At 40.3% G+C, this 22590-nt stretch overlaps 1 protein-coding gene across 1 annotated transcript in view; it reads left to right on the forward strand.

The window, feature by feature from the left end:
- The window catches only part of CSMD1 (CUB and Sushi multiple domains 1), a 1215136-nt gene that overhangs the window by 927492 nt on the left and 265054 nt on the right, over window positions 1-22590 (forward strand). The window contains exons 32-34 of the mRNA XM_017887857.1: window positions 9077-9280; window positions 10196-10320; window positions 11710-11806. Coding sequence (XP_017743346.1) covers window positions 9077-9280; window positions 10196-10320; window positions 11710-11806 — 426 coding nt within the window. The remainder of the gene's footprint in view (window positions 1-9076; window positions 9281-10195; window positions 10321-11709; window positions 11807-22590) is intronic.

The following is a 22590-nucleotide window of genomic DNA, read 5'->3' on the forward strand; positions in this document are numbered from 1 at the left end:
ATGACCACATAAACTGTTCATACACTTTTGGAAGCTTGGAGTAAGTCTTTGGATGGAGCTTGTCGTGACTGTAAAGGCTGAGATCTGGAAGAAATGATCATGCTCAGAGATAAACTGCGTGTTCAAAATAAGAAGCAATACTTAGTTTTCTAGGTCTCGATTTTCTGGAGGCTACAGATACTAATGGCCACTGTTAAGTATTTTCTTCAGATCTGGAGAAACACCTTTTCTTAGCAATGGTTTGTTTCCTTTAATAAAGATTCCTCCAGAAAACATTATTGATACTATTATGTTTTTTTAAAAAAGATGGAGTATAACAATGTTATATTATTTATCAATCATTCCTAATCATCTCAAATTCGGAATTTCATGACTTCAAAACAGTTCAGTGTGAAAACCCTTCAGTTTTCAGCAATTAGATAATTTAAAGAGTAATGGGAAGAGAATGAGGATGATGCTTAACAGTTAATCGGGCGACAAAGATCTCTGATCCTGTGTAAGTAGCCATTGAATGAATGGAGATGTGAATGCAATAAAAGGAGTTACGTTGTTTTTTTTTTTTTTTTTTTTTTTTTTTTTGAGACGGAGTCTCGCTCTGTCACCCAGGCTGGAGTGCTGTGGCCGGATCTCAGCTCACTGCAAGCTCCACCTCCCGGGTTCACGCCATTCTCCTGCCTCAGCCTCCCGGGTAGCTGGGACTACAGGCGCCGCCACCTCGCCCGGCTAGTTTTTTGTAGTTTTTAGTAGAGACGGGGTTTCACCGTGTTAGCCAGGATGGTCTCGATCTCCTGACCTCGTGATCCGCCCGACTCGGCCTCCCAAAGTGCTGGGATTACAGGCTTGAGCCACCGCGCCCGGCGGAGTTACATTGTTATAAGTTACATCTTTTATTAAAATGTAAATAATTACCCAGTAGTTTTTAAAAACGGACTTTATTAGAGTGTGGCCTGTTGAAACAACCTGTCTCTTACTATTTCTAATTTTTTCAAATAAATTCTATCTGACTTCGCAAAAGCAGAATCATGTTTAGACCAAAGTGAGATGTGTAAAGAAACTGGGCTGCCTGAACATTTTCTCTCCTGGAAATGCTCAAGTGACTGACCTTGTCTGCCTTTATAAGGGGCTTTCTTTGGTTTTTGATAAAGATTATAAAATCTATCAGATCATCAGATAACATATTGAATGCAAATATCCTGGTGTCTTATATTCAAATGTTGTCCTTGGAAGCCATGTATTTTAAAAATTTTGCTTAAAGTAATACGTTTTCATCAAAATGTCAAAGATACAGAAAAGTAGAAAGAAAAGAACATCATTTACAGAGGAAATTTATTTTTCTTGTCCTCAAGAGTATATAATGACTCTAACATCCTTAATATTTTATAAATTTCTAAATACCTCCTTCTCTTGCTTTGCTCCTACTAGTGTGTTTATGCAAAAAATTGATGTCTTTTATCAAAACTAAGTTTTCTGGAGGTAAAGAACTAGAATTATAAATGCAACTTATAAATTACTCAATAGCAATGGTAAAAGTTTTAAGTACACATGAAAAGTTAAATTGAACATTGCTTCTTGAAAGACAGTAGTTACACTGAAGCCTAAAAATTATTTGAATTCTATTATATAAAAATACTCTGAACAGTGCTTTCATACACTACAGCTTCATTCTTTCATAAACAAGTTCAGCTTCAAATTGCACATAGACTGTGATTTCCATGGTTGTAGGATACCTAACCCTTGTTAACAGACACAGTTCGGTTATAAAGAGCTGCTGGGGGCTGCCGTGGAAAATGTTTGCAACAGCGTCAGTGTGCAGAAAACGTGCATGTGACTCCAGATGTGCACAGATCATGGTCTCTAGCCCTCTGCTCCCCACCCCCCATGTCATCCTGGTTAGTGATATGAAGACATAACTAATGATGATGTTACCATCTTTCTGAACTTGTGAAGCAATGGAAGTCTAGAGGCTTTTGAATGCAGTATTCTAGTGAACCTATGCAATTGCTGGGTTTTTGTTTGTTTTCCACACTGCTTGAGAGCAGAAGGGTACATTTGGAAAGCATGAGAGAAGAAGGTGTGAGTTAGATCACAGGGCACCCCAGAGAAGGCTGTGGCGAGTGACCCTTCAGAATGAAACACTGGATAACCCTTCAGCTTGGATGTGTCTGTGGTGAGCCAGGACTTGCCAGGAGCTTCTCTTATCTTCAGTTTGGTGCCGCTGAACAAACTGGCATGGTCATGATCCACTCTGCCAGAAAGGAAGCACTCACAATCCACTGGTCTCCAGTGACGGAAGGCGTGGTGTGGAGACTGAGATGAGTGACCTGCATGACCAACAGGTTTTGGTGATAATGGAGCACTGTTTGCAGCTGTGGCTCAGGCGTGCATCCTGCCCACCCAAGCATTCACCCCACTCTGAATCAGTAACCACTCCGAATCAGTAACCACTCCCTCAGCTGTGATATAATCAAATAGCATTGAGAAGCAAAAGCTGTGGTGAGAAGCTGGCATGAAAAGAAATCGAATTATTCCCCTCCTGAAGTATGAGAGTGTCTGTAATGGTTTTGTTACCAGAAAGGGGTCCGGATCCAGACCCCAAGAGAGGGTTCTTAGATCTCACGCAAGAAAGAATTTGGGGCGAGTCCACAGAGTAAAGTGAAAGCAAGTTTATTAGGAAAGTTAAGGAATAAAGAATGGCTACTCCTTAGACCAGTGGCCTGGGCCACTCAGCTGCTTATACTTGCTGTTATTTCTTGATTATATGCTAAACGAGTGGTGGATTATTTGTGAGTTTTCTGGCAAAGGGGTAGACAATTCCTTTAACTAGGGTCTCTCCCCTTTTTAGGCCCTTTAGAGTAACTTCCTGGCATTGCCATGGCATTTGTAAACTGTCATGGTGCCAGTGGGAGTGTTTTCTTTAGCATGCTAATGCTTTTTAATTAGTGTATAATGAGCAGTGGGGATGACCAGAGGCCATTTTAGAAGCCATCTTGGTTTTGGAGGATTTTAGCCAGCTTCTTTACTACATCTTTTTATCAGCAAGGTCTTTGTGACCTGTACCTTGTGCCGACCTCCTATCTCATCCTGTGACTTAGAATTCTTGACTTCCTGTGAATTTAGCCCAGTAGGTCTCAGTCTCATTTTACACAGCCCCTATTGAAGATGGAGTCTCTCTGGATCAAACACCTCTGACAGTTTTAATATTCCAAGTCTGAGCCATGATTACATTTTTTCCTGGCATTAGCAAGCTTTGTTGAAGACATGGGAGATACACAATTCTTGCTTTTAAATGCTGGACATGTTCAGCTTTGTACATGTGCTTTTTGGCATCAAGCAGAAAGTGTTTTATACCAGTTTCTGAGCTCCCGGGAATTCCCTGAGTGTTCACAGTGGAGGAAATCCTGTAGCCTCCCCTGTACTCTCTAAGTTCCCTGGCCTTGTACCATTAAGCAGGGACTGGAAGAACCTGCATGATTGGCTGTGGTTATACAAGTTCAGGGATCTTTACCATTTCACAGAAAATACATCACACCTAAAATCAACATATTCTTAGCAAAATGCAAAAGCAGAACATCACACACACCGTTTCTTAGTAACTCCAGCACAGTCTGCTTCTTCCAGGATTAGAAGAGGCCATTGATTCTATACCATTAAGTAATTACATTGCATTTAGAGACTTTGCTTTGGCCGGTAATTCATGTCTTTCAACATTAGAATCAATCCGCCTGAAAACAGAGGCCAAGGGAGGCAGAGCCCACATCCTTGTCTTTGCTGCCTGCTCCGAGGCTTCTGAGGATTTAAGGCAGGCTGGTCACAGCTGCCCACCCTGCTCTGTCTTCTCCCCCATCCCTCTGATATGCATGATTGATTGTGTCTCAATAAACCTTCATGTGGGAGAGTACCTCATCAACGCTACTTTTTTCAATGGTCTTATATTTATGCCTGTCTGTTTTCATAAAGAGCCTATTCCTGTCATTTGTTTCAACGTAGAATTCAATGCTGCCTTCAGTTCCTTCCAAATAACACACACCAAAACGAGTAAACTGCAAGGATTTACTGTACATTTTAAAGGGAAGAGGAAACCGTATTTCTATATTGAACCTCCCCTGCAGTGCCCAGCTTATAAATGTCCATTGGCCGGGACTGTTTCTTTCCAAGTCATGTTTTCCAGGCTACCATCTCTAACCTGGGTTCTCCTCTCCCAGGCTCCTCGCCTGAAGCAGCACCTGCATCCCAGGCTCAGGAGCTCAAGGCTTTCTTCTTCCAGGGTCTTCTGCTGGAAAGACTTGGTCTCTTTAGCACTCATGGAAATATAGTTAATTAGGCCAGGCATGGTGACTCATGCCTGTAATCCTAGCACTTCGGGAGGCCAAGGCAGGCAGATTGTCTGAGCTCAGGAGTTCAAGACCAGCCTGGTTCACATGGTGAAACCCCATCTCTACTAAAAGTACAAAAAAAAAAAAAAAAAAAAAAGCCAAGGGTAGTGGCAGGTGCCTGTAATCTCAGCTACTTGGGAGACTGAGGCAGGAGAACTGCTTGAACCTGGGAGGCGGAGATTACAGTGAGCCTAGATCACACCACTGTACTCCAGCCTAGGTGACAGAACGAGACTCCACCTCAAAAATAAAATAAAATAAAATAAAATAAAATAAAATAGTTAATCGAATAGTCTCCTGAAAATAAGCAGAGCTATAAACGCAGAAATATTTTTTTCTCAATTTGGGTAGGGAAGATGTACATTAAGAGTTTCTTTACTTGAGGTCATTTCTAGGCAGGCAAATACATGTTTTGATTGATTTTCCCTTGGTTTCTTCTTCTTTTTAGATGGCATGAATTATGTGGCTTAGCTGGTTTTCCATATCTAAAACCTCACATTTGTATCGAAAGCTTATAAAATGCATATTCTTTGCAAAGAAGAATAAATGTAAAATTCTGCTTGCAATCCAGTGATATATATTTTAATTCATTGACTAGTAATGGCTTGTCCAACCTGATTTTTCAACCATGAGAGAGGAATGATTTTGAGATAGAAAATGTCCCTCAGTCACTAAATCAAAACTGCTCCACTTAGGTGTTGCAAGTGAGTCCTCCATGCATTCAGATTTATTTTATTATTGTTGTTGTGGTTTTCACATCGACTGTAACAGAGGTGCAGTAAAGGAGCAGCACGTAGCTGTAGCTTAGAGCATTTGCGGTGTTGAAGGGTGAACATGAAACCTGTCACAATATGTTTCCGGCTTTTTCCGACAGGTGTGCACACATTCGCACTGCTTCCCACTTACAGCACCTCAGAGCCCCAGGGGAGGACATCCTGCCTCCAAAGAAACATGGTTGTCTGGCCTGAGAAGTCAGTCATTTTGTTGATCACCCCCTATTCCAGGCTGACCTCATTCCTGCTCACTTTTCCACTGGGCTGATTTCAATTTGGCTTCATGGCAGTGTGAAATATTTACTAAAAGATAGAGAATGATGATGACAGACAATAGAATTTCTCTCGGGTGCCATCTGAAATGTCCAGGCGAAGGGCCAGAGCCAGAGGACTGGCGGGGAGGAGGAAGTTACAGAGCACAGTCTGATTTCTACCCACCCGCTTCCCAGACATTCTGTGGAGCTGTGATGTCCATTCCACAGCTTCTCCCTGTCCTACTGTCTCAAATACTTAAAATTGGTCTCTTCACTTTCTAAACTTCTTCCTCTAAAAATCTTTTTTCGTAATTTTATCCAGATGCAGGTGTTATTCATTTATTGTCATTTTCCTTGAAAATAGACCACTATCAATTTCATGAAGAAAGTGACCTGTGTACACATGGCCGTTGGTGCTGTATTTCTCCTCATTTGGGGAACTTGGAATGACAGTGATACCCTGTATCTCTCAAAGATACAAATATGTTTACATAGCTCTCAAATATACAAGTGAGCGATGCAATACCTGAAGCCTCTTAGATAAGTGGAACCTTTGCCACGATAGCAGGTATTTTGTAAGCAATCCAGCATAAGTAGAAAAACTACCACTGGCAATAGTTCTTCGTTTTGTGAAAGATCTTTGAGATGATTGTGGAAGCCTCTATGGGATATCTCTTTTTTTCTTCATGCCATTATTCAACTCTAACAAAATACTCAGGCATGACAAAAATAATTTCAAGAACTATTTTATTATATGAATTGAGAATCCCTAATCTGACTATCCAAAATCCTAAATGCTCCAAAATCTGATATGTTTTGAGCACAAACATGACTCCACAAAGGAAAAATGTCACACCTGACCTCATGTAATGGACGAATCGCAATAGAAAATGCTGTCAACACTTTGTCTCATGCACAAAATTATTTAAATTATTGTATTTGTATTTTAAAATATAAAATATTGTATAAAATGGCTGCCCACCAGAGCTTCTCCATGGTGCCAAAGAGCTGCTTCTTGCGCTTCTCAGGCTACATAAATCCATCTGGCTCGTGACCCATTTAAAGAGCAACTTGTTTTGTGGGAAACAATTGAGTATTAGCCAAACCCTAACCATTTCTGTGTTTCATAAACCAAGTCATCATCTTAACAAGGATAAAGCATGTGTAGAAGGTGTATCAGGCTATGTGTATACGGCATGTATTAGACATAAATGAATTTCACGTTTAGACTTGGGTCGCATCCCTAAGATATCTTATTATGTTTATGCAAATATTCCAAAATCTATAAGAATTCAAAACCTGAAACACTAGACATTTCAGATAAAGGATACTCGACCTGTAATAGAATATTATAGTTACTCTGTATTTTATTTTTAGCTTAGAGAAGAATGATTCTGATAAACCATAAACTATGTTCCACATCAGTGCTGTTAGAAAGGTAGACACTTTTATTAATTTTCCTTTTATAGAAAATATCTCAACACCAAATGGAAATGTCATTTAGTCAAAATAATCTGCCAATTTCCATTTTCATGGAACTGCTTCCCCAGCAGCAGTGACCCCAATCATGTCGGTTGTTGTTCTGATTCAACAGAAAATAAATAAATAAAACAGATTCTAGTGTGTTAGAAAAAGCTGTGGGAAGGTAGAAGGGTTATTTTAAGAGAAAATGAGTACGTGAGCACATTCTGATAAAGGACTGTGCATTTAGGGTGAAGGACTGAGGAGGATAGAATCTCAGAGACAGTACCTGAATACTGTCTTTTTCATTGCAGAGGACAAAACAAAATACGCAAATTTCGAAGTGCATAACTATTTTCAGAGTTTGCCTGGTGTGATGGACCTCTTTGCCAATTGAAGTATTTTTTAATCTTTAGCCCACACTCCTTTTGATAAACAGGAATATCTCCTGTAGGTGGCAATTTCTGTCATACAACCTGAATAGTTATCTTACCCCCCCACATTGCACTGATACTCACCTGTCAGTACCTACTACCCAAAGACCTGAGATACACACGTGTCATTCCACATACTTGGGGTTTTGCTTGCTGCAACAACGAAGGCCACCCATTATACAGAACCTAGGAAAGTCTCATCAAGAGAGAACCGGAGGGACTTGCTGTTTTTTCATTTTTTTTTTTTATTTATTTTTTTGGAGACAGGGTCTCAATGTGTCGCTCAGGCTGGAGTGCAGTGGCATAATCTTGGTTCACTGCAACTTATGCCTCCCAGGTTCAAGCGATTCTCCTGCCTCAGACTCCCCAGTAGCTGGGATTACAGACATGCACCACCACACCTGGCTAATTTTTGTATTTTTAGTAGAGATGGGGTTTCACCGTGTTGGCCAGGCTGGTCTCAAACTGCCGACCTCAAGTGATCCACCCGCCTCAGCCTCCCAAAGTGCTGGGATTACAGACGTGAGCCAACGCACCCAGCCAGGGCCTGTTGAGATTTGGGCTCATCCTAGGTGACTTTAGGGAGGACTAAAGGCAACATGATTGCATGTGGAACAGGTGTTCTCATCAGGAAATCTACCCTCTTAATTATAAACACAGTGCTGTAGAGCAGATCTCCTGGACCTACTCATTTTACGTAACTGAAACTTTATACCCACTCAAAAGTAGCTTCCCGTTTTCCTGTTCCCCTGCCCCCAGTAACTACCATTGTAACTCTCTCTGGTTCTGTGAGTGCCACTACTTTAATCTCCCCACAGAAGTAAAATCATAAGTTGTTTGTCCTTCTGTGACTGCTTATTTGCTTATTTCAGTTAGCATGATGTCCTCAAGGTTCATCTGTGTTATTACAAATAGCAGGAATTTCTTCTTTTTCAAGGCTGTATAGTATTCCATTGAGTATCTACTCCACGGTTTCTTTATCTGTTCATCTGATGATAGACATTTAAGTTGTTTGCACATGTAGACTATTTTGAAGACTGCTACAATGAATGTGAGAATACCGATATTTCTTTGGGATCCCAATTTAAATTCCTTTAAATAAGTATACACACATGGGATTGCTGGATCTGATGGTAGTTTAATATTTTTATTGCATCACAATGGCCATATTATAACAAATCATTCATATGGTAGATTTTCTCATTAGACTATGAGGCCTATGAGGACAAGTACACCTTGTTAGTCATCTCACTATCACCAGCAGGATGATTAAATGTAATCTCCTGAATATCAATCAGTCCTCATAAGGCACTGAGTCTTTTTATGCTGTTTTCCTCATCTGAAGTGAGGACACTGAGATGGTCCTGAGGATGAAGTGCAGTTGGGAACGTGCTCCTCAAATCATTCTCTATAGCAATTGTTGGAGGCTTTATTAACTTCTCTATCTGCGCCAGCTCTGCGTGGTCCCAGTTCCTGAAATCATTCTCTATAGCGATTGTTGGAGGCTTTATTAAATTCTCTATCTGCACCAGCTCTGCATGGTCCCAGCCCCTCAAATCATTCTCTATGGCGATTGTTGGAGGCTTTATTAACTTCTCTATCTGCGCCAGCTCTGCGTGGTCCCAGTTCTTCAAATCACTCTCTATAGCGATTGTTGGACGTGTTATTAAATTCTCTGTCTGCATCAGCTCTCCTTGGCCCCATCTTAAACCCAGTTCCCACACAACATCCTGGCTTGCTGATGGAGATACAGATGGCTGTGTTCTGTGCTTTGCTTCTAGCTGTTCCTCGTACCAGCGACACCCAGTGCAGCTCTGTCCCCGAGCCCAGATATGGAAGGAGAATTGGTTCTGAGTTTTCGGCAGGCTCCATCGTCCGATTCGAGTGCAACCCAGGATACCTGCTTCAGGGTTCCACGGCGCTCCACTGCCAGTCCGTGCCCAATGCCTTGGCGCAGTGGAACGACACGATCCCCAGCTGTGTGGGTAAGCGGTGTCCCTAAGCGGGAATCGCGGGCACAGGGCTGCCCACCAGAACTGTGTGGTGATGCCAAAGAGTTGCTTCTCGTGCTTCTATCCAGGCTACGTAAATCCATCTGGCTCATGACCCATTTAAAGGGCAATTTGTTTCATGGGAAATAATTGAGTTAGTAGCCAAACCCTAAAAATTACTGTGTTTCATAAAACAACTCATCATCTTAGCAAGGATAAAGCATGTTTCCCTTCTCCGTATTTATGAAGTAGGCCATCAACTCTAAAGTCATGAGTATAGAACATAATTTCGTTTTGGGAAAAAATCATTATCATGTTGATTTGCTATGTTACTTGTGTAACGTCCTTTTAATAAATGGGTGCTGATGAATGTTTGAAAAGTAATAGATAAAATGCAGGCTGAATGACAATGACCTTGTTATAGTTGACCTGCTTCATTTTGTATGGAAAACCCTAGTATAATCATGATTAGCACTTGAATCATTTGTACATTTTAAGCACCTCTTCTCTTGACTTTGCTCATAAATCCCATTCATATCATTTGGAGATGCATGTCTGCATGGAGAGAAGACTCTGCCAAGGTCCTTAAATTATAGTAGGTAAATTATTCTAAACATAATTCACTTTGGAGATGCCATCATTAGACACCGTCCCTTCTTAGAGAACTTGGATAGATTTCTTTATAGACTCAAGATCTATAACTCAGTAGCATAACAGGTAATAATCAATTATATTGCTAATTTAAAAGAGAAAACACTAAATTTTACCTTGGCTCAAAATGCCATTTAACGTATCATTGTTCACGTACATTTTCTCTTACTGTCTGGTCACACAGTGGAAGAAAACTACGTGCCAAATCAACACTGTACTATGGCACTTTATTTCATGACATGTGATTCTGTCTTTTAGTACCATGCAGTGGTAATTTCACTCAGCGAAGAGGTACAATTCTGTCCCCTGGCTACCCCGAGCCCTACGGAAACAACTTGAACTGTATATGGAAGATCATAGTTACGGAGGGCTCGGGAATTCAGGTGAGTCCTTGAAGTCCACAGTCTACAGCAGGGCTCAGCTGGGGTCTGTGGGCTGCTTTCTTTCGTTCTTTTGTTCTTTCTTTCTTTCCATCTCTCTTTTTCTTTTTTCCTTTTATCTTGGTTATTTTAAATACATAGACTATACTCTGTTTCTCTTCTCTTAGTATTTCTACAAAATATTTCTAATCGTTTTCTATATTTTGAATAAATATAATTTTTTAGAATAAAATTTAAATTTTTTAGAACAAAACTATCAAAAGTACCATTTGTAGAAATTGTTCTCTTGGCCAGGTACGGTGGCTCATGCCTGTAATCCCCACGTTTTGGGAGGCCAAGACAGTCAGATCACTTGAGATCAGGAGTTTGAGACTAGCCTGGCCAACATGGTGAAACCCTATCTCTACTAAAATACAAAATTAGCCAGGTGCGTGGTATACGCCTATAATCCCAGCTACTAGGCAGGCTGAAGCAGGGGAATTGCTTGAACCCGGGAGACAGAGGTTACAGTGAGCCAAGATCATGCTATTGCACTCAAGCCTGAGTGACAGAGCAAGACTACATCTCAAAAAAAANTTCTTTCTTTCTTTCCATCTCTCTTTTTCTTTTTTCCTTTTATCTTGGTTATTTTAAATACATAGACTATACTCTGTTTCTCTTCTCTTAGTATTTCTACAAAATATTTCTAATCGTTTTTCTATATTTTGAATAAATATAATTTTTTAGAATAAAATTTAAATTTTTTAGAACAAAAACTATCAAAAGTACCATTTGTAGAAATTGTTCTCTTGGCCAGGTACGGTGGCTCATGCCTGTAATCCCCACGTTTTGGGAGGCCAAGACAGTCAGATCACTTGAGATCAGGAGTTTGAGACTAGCCTGGCCAACATGGTGAAACCCTATCTCTACTAAAAATACAAAAATTAGCCAGGTGCGTGGTATACGCCTATAATCCCAGCTACTAGGCAGGCTGAAGCAGGGGAATTGCTTGAACCCGGGAGACAGAGGTTACAGTGAGCCAAGATCATGCTATTGCACTCAAGCCTGAGTGACAGAGCAAGACTACATCTCAAAAAAAAAAAAAAAAAAAAAAAAAAAAAAAAAAAAAAAAAAATTGTTCTTTCATGGTTTGTTTTTTAAATTTTGCCAGATAGATAGATAGATAGATTTTCATGATTAAGGTGTGTGTGTGTGTGTGTGTGTGTGTGTATTTATATATATATAATATTATGGTATTGGAGGCATGATTAAGGTGTATATATAAGTATATATACAGGTATAGGTATATACCTATATATACACCTTAATCATGAAAAAACCCAATACCCCATCTAATTAGACTAATTATGTTAAGCCAAAAATCAATATTAACTTAATGTTATGGTTTGGTAGATCCAAGTGATCAGTTTTGCCACGGAACAAAACTGGGACTCCCTTGAGATCCACGACGGTGGGGACGTGACCGCACCCAGACTGGGAAGCTTCTCAGGTAAGATGGAATCAATTTCCTTACCTTTGTGACTCAAAATCTGCAAACACCAAGAAAACAACCTAAATAACAACAAACACTCCACATAAACATTTTCTACACAACTCTTCTGTCTCCATAAGCGTTGCTCTACTGCTGAAAGTCTTAGAGTAAGACCATCGAGAAACAGGTGAGAAAAAAGAAGGCTGTGTTCTCCACGAGCAGGAGATCGATCTCAAAGTGTCAGGCAGCACAGCTTTGATGTGTGGCAGGTTCTCAGGCTGGCAGCAGAAGCCAGGAATAGTAATGTGAGGCAGCGAAGAGGCAGAGGTTAGGAAACAGTTCTCACCTCTTCAAATGCACAGCCTGACATTAAGCAGTCTGGGAATATTACACTGAGCATGTGGGCTCAGCTAGTCCTGAGATTCTACTCTACTCATAGGTAGCCAGAGATGAAACTGTAGTCCACTACAAGTCTACCCTCTCTTACTCTTCCTTGCACCTCCGACTCTCACGAATGTGCCCGCCTTGAAGATTCTGCTTTCCAAATGCCCTGCAAGTCTCCTCTTCCCATTGCCCTGGTGCATCATTCAGATCTCAGTTTCGCTTTTGTTTAACGGTATCCTGCCTCCGGATGCATGATACCTCCCTCTTTCACTTTGTGTAATAGCATTAGGACTCAAACTTCATGAATGGAAGAGAAGTGATGATGATCAATGTTGCCATTATCACCCTGGTCATCAATGACCCTGGTCACCACTGTCCTCACAGTCACCCACAGTTCCTGAGCCTTTACTTTGCCCCATTATGAATGTGTGTTAACATGAATGCTTAATTTTATCTTGAATAGGGCCAGGCACAGTGCCTCACGCCTGTAATCCCAGCACTTTGGGAGGCCGAGGCAGGCGGATCCCCTGAGGTCAGGGGTTCGCGACCAGCCTGGCCAACATGGCAAAATCCCGTCTCTACTAAAATTACAAAAACTAGCCAATATGACAGCACCAACTAAGTTCTAAGGGATTATTGTTATCTCTCTCTTACCAATGAAGAACAAAGATTAGGTACTAGAGAATTGTCCAAGGTGACACAGAAAAAGTAGTATTTTCCATGAGTGCCTTCTTGCTTGCAGCAGCTGACTCCTTCTATCCCATTGGTCTGAATTTTGTCTGTTGTTTATCTCTACTGCAAAGGGAGGCTGGAATATATATGTATATATTTTTCTTAACTGTAAATATTTCTTCCCTAAACATTTCCATTCTACTTTTACTCAACAGGTTAAAAAAATAAAGAAAATAGATAGTGTACGGGCCATTCACAATGTCTAATACAACTTCCATTTTATCACTTCAAATGGTTCGAAGAACTTATCTCTGGTTCTCAGCAAATAAAACCCTATTTTTATTTGGGCATGGTCATTTAAGATGTTGGGTAATAAAATGCCAACCTACCATCTTATTGTTATTTGTCACTCACGATCCATGTTTGTCTGTCTGGGTACTATTTATACTTTCAGGGACTTTTATTTCAAATAACCCATTACTGTCCTTAAAAGCTAGAACTCAAGGCCCATCTCCACTAGGAAGCCCCTCTTTCTTCCCCTAAGCACATAGCTCTTGCAATAGTTGAGCTTAGCATGTGATCTCTTAAAGTACCTGCTAGATACCAGGCACTGTGTTTGTTGTTAGGAATAAAAGATAACACCTCTGTCATTAAAAAACATCACAACAACACCAGTTAAAATCTACACAGATGCCAACATTTAATGTAATTGTATAAATCATATTTGGTAAGTAGACAGCATTACAGGCAGGTGATGGGTGTTATAGGAGGGAAACAAAGTCACTCTTTTTTTAAGATTGAAGAGAAAAAAAACTACCTGGGAAAAATTAAAATATCTTAACAGATGAGTAAAATATAGCTAGACAAATCAGCGAAAGAGAGAGAGGATAATCCTTCAGGTCACAGGAGCCACACAGTCTGTGTCCATTTCTGTACTCTACACTCAAATATTGAATGGCGTTGGTCATTTTAAAGTAAAGTGTTCTTTTATTTTCTAGAGATTTAAATTTCTTCAGAATCTATATTAATCTCTGAGTGTCACCCACAATTCCTAGCACCTACCGCACAGTCTATGAATTCAATTGGTAAAATCTGCTTAAAAGTGTTTTGCCACCTTTTATCTGAGGATCAAATCTTATCATTCACATATATTTGGATTTATCAACTGCTGTACAGCAACCTCATATTAAGCCTTCCCTTGAGTGACTATCACAAGTGAGCTTAGCTTCATATGTGTAATAATTTCATATATCCTAATTAATATTAGAAATAGGCTAATTTTTCAAAAGAGAGTATTTAATATTGAATTAAGTCTTTAACCTAATGTTCTCGGTCATGAATCTGTGACAGAACACATTTTACACACAAATGCAAGCATTACCAGCAGAAAGCAGGAGATGGCAAAATTAAAACAGCTGCATGTTGGATTAGCCAACGTTAGCAGGGAAATGCCTTACTAATAATCATGAAAAAAAGAAGTGACCACATTGCCTCTGTATGTGTGAAAAATAACAACAATCTCCTTCTTATTAACTTCAGTTTTTGGAGTTGGCCAGGAGAAAATTTGAAAAACTATGTTTGAAATAAACACCACTGCAATGCAATTCTGACACAAACTTCCTGGAGTTAGCACGGAGTTCGTGCACTTCATGCTTCTCCACAGGACTCCCCTCTGACATCAGCTGCAAGCCCTGGGGTCACCTAGGACACCTGCACTCTCACCAACTGGCTACCAATTTAGGGGCTCCGTGGTCCCTTCAGTTCTTGACAGTTCCCAGAGTACCTCGCAGAACTTGAGAAAGCGACGGACTTATACATATGATTAAGATTATATTACAAAGGAGACAAACCAGGACTGGCCAGATGAAGAGACTCATAGGGTGACATCTGGGAAGGTCCCAAACAGGAAGCCTCCGTGTCCTCAGGACTTCCAGCACTTCAAAGTGCATCATCACCCGAGCTTTGGTGCCAGAGTGTTTATAGGGTTTTGCTGACACAGGCAAGATTGATTGAATTCTTGACTACAGGGTTGAACTTAACCTCCAGCTCCCTTCCCTGCCCAGAGATTGGGAGGTTGCGCTGATATCACATGGCTCAATGCCTTGACAGTCTAATCCTATTATTGATCTTTCCAGCTTGCCCAGCCCCCTTCCTGAGTTACCATAATCATAATCATTATCACAATCACCACAAACAGTGTGGTGTGAGAAGCTCCTCCGTGGCCCACGAAGGCACTCCTGCCACCTGGGAAATACCAAGGGCTTAGAGTTTACCTCCTGGATATCAGGGATAAAGACCAGAACAATTCTTTGTCACATAATAACTAATATATCAATGATGTGAGCAGAATTTATACTATTTTTTTTTTGCCTTTTTCATATTTCTGAGATATAACATATGCAAGGGATAAAAATGCTTACGATAAAATACCAAGAAAATACAGGTTAAAATACAGGTGTTAGCCTTATAACCTTTTAATCTTTTCTCATAATATTTGATTTTCATCACAATATTTTAGGATACCTGTTGGCTTACATGATTGTGGTGGCTCATGTCTGTAATCCCATCACTTTACAAGGCCAAGGTGGGAGAATTGCTTGAGCCCAGGAGTTTGAGACCAGCCTGGGCAACATAACAAAACACCATCTCTACAAAAGATTTGTTTTTTAAGTTGGCCAAGCACATACCTGTGGTCCCAGCTACTCAGGAGGCTGAGGTGGGAGAATTGCTTGAACCCAGGAGGCAGAGGCTACAGTGAGCCCAAGATCCTGCCACTGTACTCCAGCGTGGGCAACGGAGTGAGACTCTATCTTAAAAAAAAAAAAAAAAAAATTGTCTCATACAAATAATTATGAAATATTTAGCTTGTTGTTTTCAGATTCCTTAGTAAAAAATGCAAAGATGTAAATGTTTTAGAAAACTAAGTTAAATAAAATATGAATGAACAAAAACCCTACTATCAAATAAAAAAATTTAGTAACTATTATATGAAGATGTATATCCAGTTTAAAATAATGTGATTAGGTCTAACAACATAAAATACCATTGTTTTCTATAATAAGTCTATAAATTAAGAGAGGCTGATAAAATGTTTTCATATTCACTTAAATTGAATTTTTTATATCTAAAATTAATTTTATTAAAGAATATACATCTGGGTACAATATTGCAAGTGTACACGTTCTGAAGTTAAACAGACCACTCACTTTTCACAGTTTAACATTTAGGCATTTATGTATTTTTGAGAGGCTGTGGAGATGTCTGATATAGGAGTGGTTTATAGTTATTCTAAGATGTTTTCACGTTTTAAGACAATGGTTTTCTTGTGAATGAGCTTCATCAACCACCAATCATCCTCATCTCAGCTGCTTTCTGTCCTTGTCCCCTATGCATATTGTGGGGAAAATATGAGAAGAACCATGTTCACCAATTAGGAATGTTTTTCTTTAGGGCTGTGGCCATTGTGAATATCAAGTCCATTTGTATGTTCACTCGGAAAGAATAGTCAAGAAGACGTCCTAATTTAACTCTGATGCACTATATAACGGTCGATATTCTGAAGGGGCAGTAGAGAAGGGAACACTCATGCTCTGTGTCTCTCCTGCACAGTTTGGTCTGAAAACATCTGGCCCCTCTAGCTTTCACTTGCTCCTCCCCAAGTGAAGAGGAATGAGTGCTCTGGCTGGTGAGGGCCAACCAGAATGAAGGGATGGCAGGCCCATCTAGTTGTGTGTCTAAAGATTGCCTTTACTCAGTCACTGAGTAAATCATTATAATCACATATATAATCACATATATATTATACATACACATTATATGTGATTATATATAATATATGTCATATAATATATAGATTATATATAATATATGACATCTGTTATAATATACTTGTGTATATTCATATATATCGTACATATTGTGCATATTATATATTCATCAAACCATCATTCATGTCTACTCATATTATCTAATGACCATCATCATTATATAATCTATATATAATACTAATAAAACAATCTACTCCCTCATACCTCTGTCATCATGATCTACAACTACTATCGAAACAATATATAAACAATAACATATATTTTTATTATTTATTTATATATTATATATTATATGATATATTAATGTTTAATATATAATATGTATTACATTTATATATTATTTATTACATATCTTTTAGATTTCTTTAATGTGACAGAGTTTCACTCTTGTTGCCCAAGTTGTAGTGCAATGGCATGATCTCAGCTCACTGCAACCTCTGCCTCCCGGGTTCAAGCGATTCTCCTGCTTCAGCCTCCCAAGTAGCTGGTATGACAGACATGTGCCGCCACGCCCAGCTAATTTTGTGTTTTTAATGGAGATAGGGTTTCTTCATGTTGGTCAGGCTGGTCTCGAACTCCTGACCTCAGGTGATCCACTTGCCTCTGCCTCCCAAAGTGCTGGGATTACAGGCATGAGCCACTGTGCCTGGCCTAAAATCATGATTTCTAGTCTCTCTTTTGCCTCTGTTCTCCTAATAACAGTCCAAGCAGACCCCGTTGTTCTCTTTCCTTATGTTTCAACTGAGACCAGGTATCTAAGAGGGCCTTCCATCCTTCTTTGCCTCTGCAACCTCTTGGTTCACAATTTTTGGAGGTCAACTTTATAGTTCTGTTCTCTCTCAATATGTCACTCCCTTCCTATGTACTACAAGTCGTAAGGCCCAAGGTCTAATGAAGAAAATAGCAAAGCAAACGCCGGCCTCAGGTTTCGTGTGTTCACCCCACACAAGTTTTCCAAAGCCCAGCCTCCTTTTCTTTTGAGGGCTACGTGGCATTTGTTCCAATTTAGAAAGCAGAACTTCCTTTTCCTTCTGGCTGTGCATCTTTTCTTTCTTCACTCTGGGCCAGGCATCTGGAAGTGTGAAGAATAAGTGGCTCTTTGCGCACAAACAGGATTTGCTCACAGTTCCTGTTCATGTTGTCAGGAGTAGAATGAATGTGAAAATGGAAATGACGAAGGCTAGGATGGGCCTGTTTGCGTTGGATTTGAGTTAGGGATATTGGGGTGAATGCATGGTTTGAATTAGGGACATTGGGGTGAACGCATGGTTTTAGTATATATATATAGCTATAGACATAAATATAGTGTGTATGTGTGTATGTACATATTTTATTTTCTTCCTGTCTTTTGAGAGGTATAAACAACAGCCCAGTAGCACCCAAATTCTGCTTTCTAACTACCCCTCTAAACACCATTCTCCCATTAAAGGAAACAGCATTTCTTGGAGAAATACTGACTACAAAGCTGTGGTAGGAATACATCGAGACAAACCATTTTGTATGAAATAGAGCCTTATGATCTGGCATGGCGGCTCACGCGTATAATCCCAGCACTTTGGGAAGCCAAGGTGGAAGGATGACTTGAGGCCAGAAGTTTGAGACCAGTCTCGGCGACATAGCAAGACCTCGTCTCTACAAAAATCAGAAAAAATGAGCCAGGTCTGGTGGTGTGCATCTGTAGTCCCAGCTACTCAGGAGGCTGACGTGGGAGGATGGCTTGAACCCAAGAGTTCAAGGCTGCAGTGAGCTGTGAATGCACCACTGCACTCCAGCCTGAGTGACAGAGGGAGACCTGTCTCTAAAACAATAGCAACAACACCAAACATAGAAATTTGTAACTTTATGCTGACAAAATTAGATTAATGAACTCATAAAATGAATGAAAATTAAAGCTTTCCGTGGCTGCAGAATGCCAGCTTATACGTGGAGAAGGGTGAGTGTCATCGTCCGGCAGGCCTTTTCATGATGGGCTCAGGCTGGAATGTCAGGGCACATCAAGTTAGTGGGTGACGTGTTGATGAGAAACAGGACTCTCATCATCCTCGTGCCACTCCGCTGTGAATCCTAAGTCCTGACAAGGAGTGAAAAGGTGCCTTCAGCGTGGAGGGTTTTACAGACACCTCTCTCACCAAGTGACACAAGATCGTCAAGAATGGGCTGTTGTATGCATTGGTATACTGAGAAACTCACTCTCAAAAACAAAAGAAGAAGGAGAAGGGGAAGGGGAAGGAGGAAGGAGGAAGGAGGAAGAAGGAAGAAGGAGCAGCAGCAGCAGTTCGAATTATTGTGTCACGTTGCAATAGCTGTAGCATACATATTCCAACCACAGCTGATGGCAAGCGGTTGATATGAATTCACAGTCATGCTGAGCGGCGTCGGGAAGCGATGCTGGAATCAGCGTCTGTGAGCCTGCATGGGGCCGGCCCCCTCCCACCACGGGGAGCTCAGCAGTAAGAGACCCTCGGAAGAATGCAGTACCCCACTTTTTATTCTCACCCCAAATGAATGGCCTCATATAATCATACAGAGCATCAGACAAATGCAACTTAAAGCAAAAATAATCCCACAAAAGAACTTGCTTATTCTTTTTTTTTAAGTGTTAAGTTCATGAAAGACAGAGAAAGACCAGAGAACTCTTCCAGACTAAAGAGAACGGGGGGTTTAACACAAGATGCCCTGAGTGATTCCAGTAGAGTCCTGTCCTCTCCAAGCCCTGAGGGCAGGTGGATGGAATTTAAAGGAGGTCAGCGGATGACATGTCGTATCTGTGTTATGTTTTTGATTTAGAGAACTGTTTTGTATTTAAAAAGTGGACACTGGATTTTTATGAGAAATGAGTCATCGTGCTTGTAACTTGCCCATAAATCATTTAGAATAAAATAATTTTACAATACACATATAGAGATAGACTTAACAATTCTATCTATAGAGAGATAGTAGATGTTTCAGTTTTATTATGCTACACTTGCACCTTTTCTGTACGTTAGAAATTGTTTCTTTCTAAAGTTTAGAATGAATTTTAAAAAACATTTTATATGGAGAAATGACAAGTCAGCCATAAAGTTTGAATGTGTTAAAGCGTTATCAACATTTAAACTTTTTTGTAATTACGATATTTTAAAAATGCTTATAAAGGAGATATTAAACCATTTACAAAGTTAGTTATTGAATACAAACAAGAATGAGTAGTTGTAAGAGGTACATATTTCAGAAAAAATAATTGATGTCCATCATTCAATGTTTTAGTGTTTTATTTCTATTTGGACAAACATACGTATGAAGGTCTTTTATCGCAAGCCACTTAACATCATTTTTTGGAAATAGACAGGTTATAAATTATAAATGAATAAAATAGAACAAAATAAATACAACTTTGTGGCTGACAATATTAAAGAGAGGTAAATATCACCGTACTGAGAGGAGAACCTTCAGGGACTATCATACAGTTTCTTTTTCCTTTGTTATGTATTGTTCTATCCAGGCCACAGTAAAACTATATGATCAAAAACATTCTGCCTATGGCACCATTTAAAAAAAATCACTCTGTTGCATTTTGTACAGGGGTATAAGCTACTTCTTATAGGCTGTTCTGAGATCCCAGTGTGGAAGCTGCTGCAGGAAAGTGCCCTCTGCAGCTGTGCCTGGGTGCCCAGCCCAGCATCGTGCTCCCAGCCTCCCCTGGCTGGTAGGTTCCTGCTTCTCCTGTGTGCCACCAGGGCACCAAGATCCCACATTACTCACAGGATAGCAAATGATTGTTTTTCATAACAGGAGTGCAAACAGGGCTGTCATTCACGGATCTGCTTGCTGAATTAACAATCACTGTTAGGGGGGCCTGAGGTTTCACAAAGCACTTTCAAATGCACAGTGCACTTGTTACTCACACACAAGAGACTTGTGATCACCTTTCCTTTATAGAACTGGAGCATACCACAGCATTTTCAGTGACTAGGGGTGGCGGAGTAAGTGGCATCAGAAGTAGGCTTTTCTCCAAACATTGTACATTCTCACAGACATGTGAGAGCTAAGCTATGAGGACGAAAAGGCATGAGAATGATATAATGGACTTTCGGGACTTGGGGGGAAGAGTGGGAGGGGGGTGAGTGATAGAAGACAACAAATATGGTGCAGCGTCTACTGCTTGGGTGATGGGCGCACCAACATCTCACAAATCACCACTAAAGAGTATTTGTGTAACCGAATAAACTACCTGTACCCCAATAACTTACGGAAAATTTTTTAAAACAAGAAATAGGTTTCTCTGATACCACTGTAATACGTCCAGAGAAGATGAACAAAAAAGTCAAACAGGCCGGGCGCAGTGGCTCAAGCCTGTAATCCCAGAATTTTGGGAGGCCGAGGTGGGCAGATCACAAGGTCAGGAGATCGAGACCATCCTGGCCAACATGGTGCAACCCCATCTCTACTAAAATACAAAATTAGCTGGGCGTGGTGGCACATGCCTGTAATCCCAGCTATTCAGGAGGCTGAGGCAAGAGAATCACTTGAACTAGGGAGTCAGAGGTTGCAGTGAGCCGAGATCACGCCACTGCACTCCAGCCTGGTGACAGTGAGACTCCATCTCAAAAAAAAAAAAAAAAAAGTCAAACTGTGTATGGAATACCTGCATGGGAGATGACTACGCTAAGGGCTGGAGGGCATTAAATAAATTTTAAAATGTAAAAGCTGGCGTCTCACATCCCAATGAGGGTACAACTGAAAAAACTGTACCAAGCGTGCAAACTGTACCAAGCGTGCAAACGCTGTATGAGAAGTGAAACTGAGCTGATGCTCCTGTCATCGGTAGGTGGAAAGTGGAGAAGAAACATGGTTTTTAAAAGGATTTATAGTTAGTTAAATTGATTTAATGGAGTGGAAAAACTAACTGATTATACCAAATTCAGGTTAAAACAGTCAAAAAGTAGTGCAGATGATATAATGAAAATGTATTTGGATAAATTAGTTAGATCTATAGTAACATATTGTTCTTTCTACAAATATTGTCCAAAAATACAAAAGTAATGCAATAGTGAGAGGACAACAAACATCATGGAAATTGGATAAAATGGGTAAAAAAATCAGTGCTTTAGTGGAAGTCCCTTTATCTTCATAGTAAAAAGGGCTCTGCGTCGGGCCAATGAGCAGGTGCAGCTGACACTCCTTCCACTTCTTGCTTCCTTCCTCCTCCCTCACTGGTCTCTCTCCAAGGCTTTGGGTGTGCCCTGTTTTCAGCTGCACAACCAACACTTCGCTTCTTATAGAGGCTGTGGAAAGGAGAGAAGGTGTAGTTTAGGCAGATTAATTTTCTCTTTGGAGACACACCAGGTTATCCGCTTGGCAACCACCCTTCATCTTTCCTCCATTACCTGTTACATAGTTTACAGTAACTTCTCTTCAACATATTTGAGGTGATTAGCAAGGAGAGGTTTATAGTTTGTTACCCCATGGCTTTTTAGTTAAAATATTATGTATGTATCTGTCTATTGTCTGTCTACTTGTCTCTCTGCCTGTCTATCAAATCAAGGTCAAAAAGCAAAAGAGTTATATTAGCAAACACTTCATAAGTGTTTCTCATTCAACACACACAGTGTTCTTACAGTGAATTACGCACTAAGGATTCAGGCTTAAAATGACCCCACCTCCCAGAGAAAATACCCACCTTGGCAGCCAGGGAAAAACCGATGGAGGAATAGACCCCAAATCTCAAGCAGGAACTCTACCTTCAAAAAGCTCTAAGAGTGTGCACACACACAAACACACATGCACGCCGTTAATAAGGATAACGTGGAGTTCTCTTTTCTCTGCTTTCTCGCTGTTTTTCTTCCGACACACTGCAGTAGCAGCTTCAGTACTGATTGGCCAAAGTTTACTCCTTAAGGCACATGTTTAAACTATGGCGAACCTTTGTAAGCCCAACAG

This window comes from Rhinopithecus bieti, unplaced genomic scaffold, assembly GCF_001698545.2.
Source record: "Rhinopithecus bieti isolate Rb0 unplaced genomic scaffold, ASM169854v2 scaffold_15838, whole genome shotgun sequence".
Classification (NCBI taxonomy): domain Eukaryota; kingdom Metazoa; phylum Chordata; class Mammalia; order Primates; family Cercopithecidae; genus Rhinopithecus; species Rhinopithecus bieti.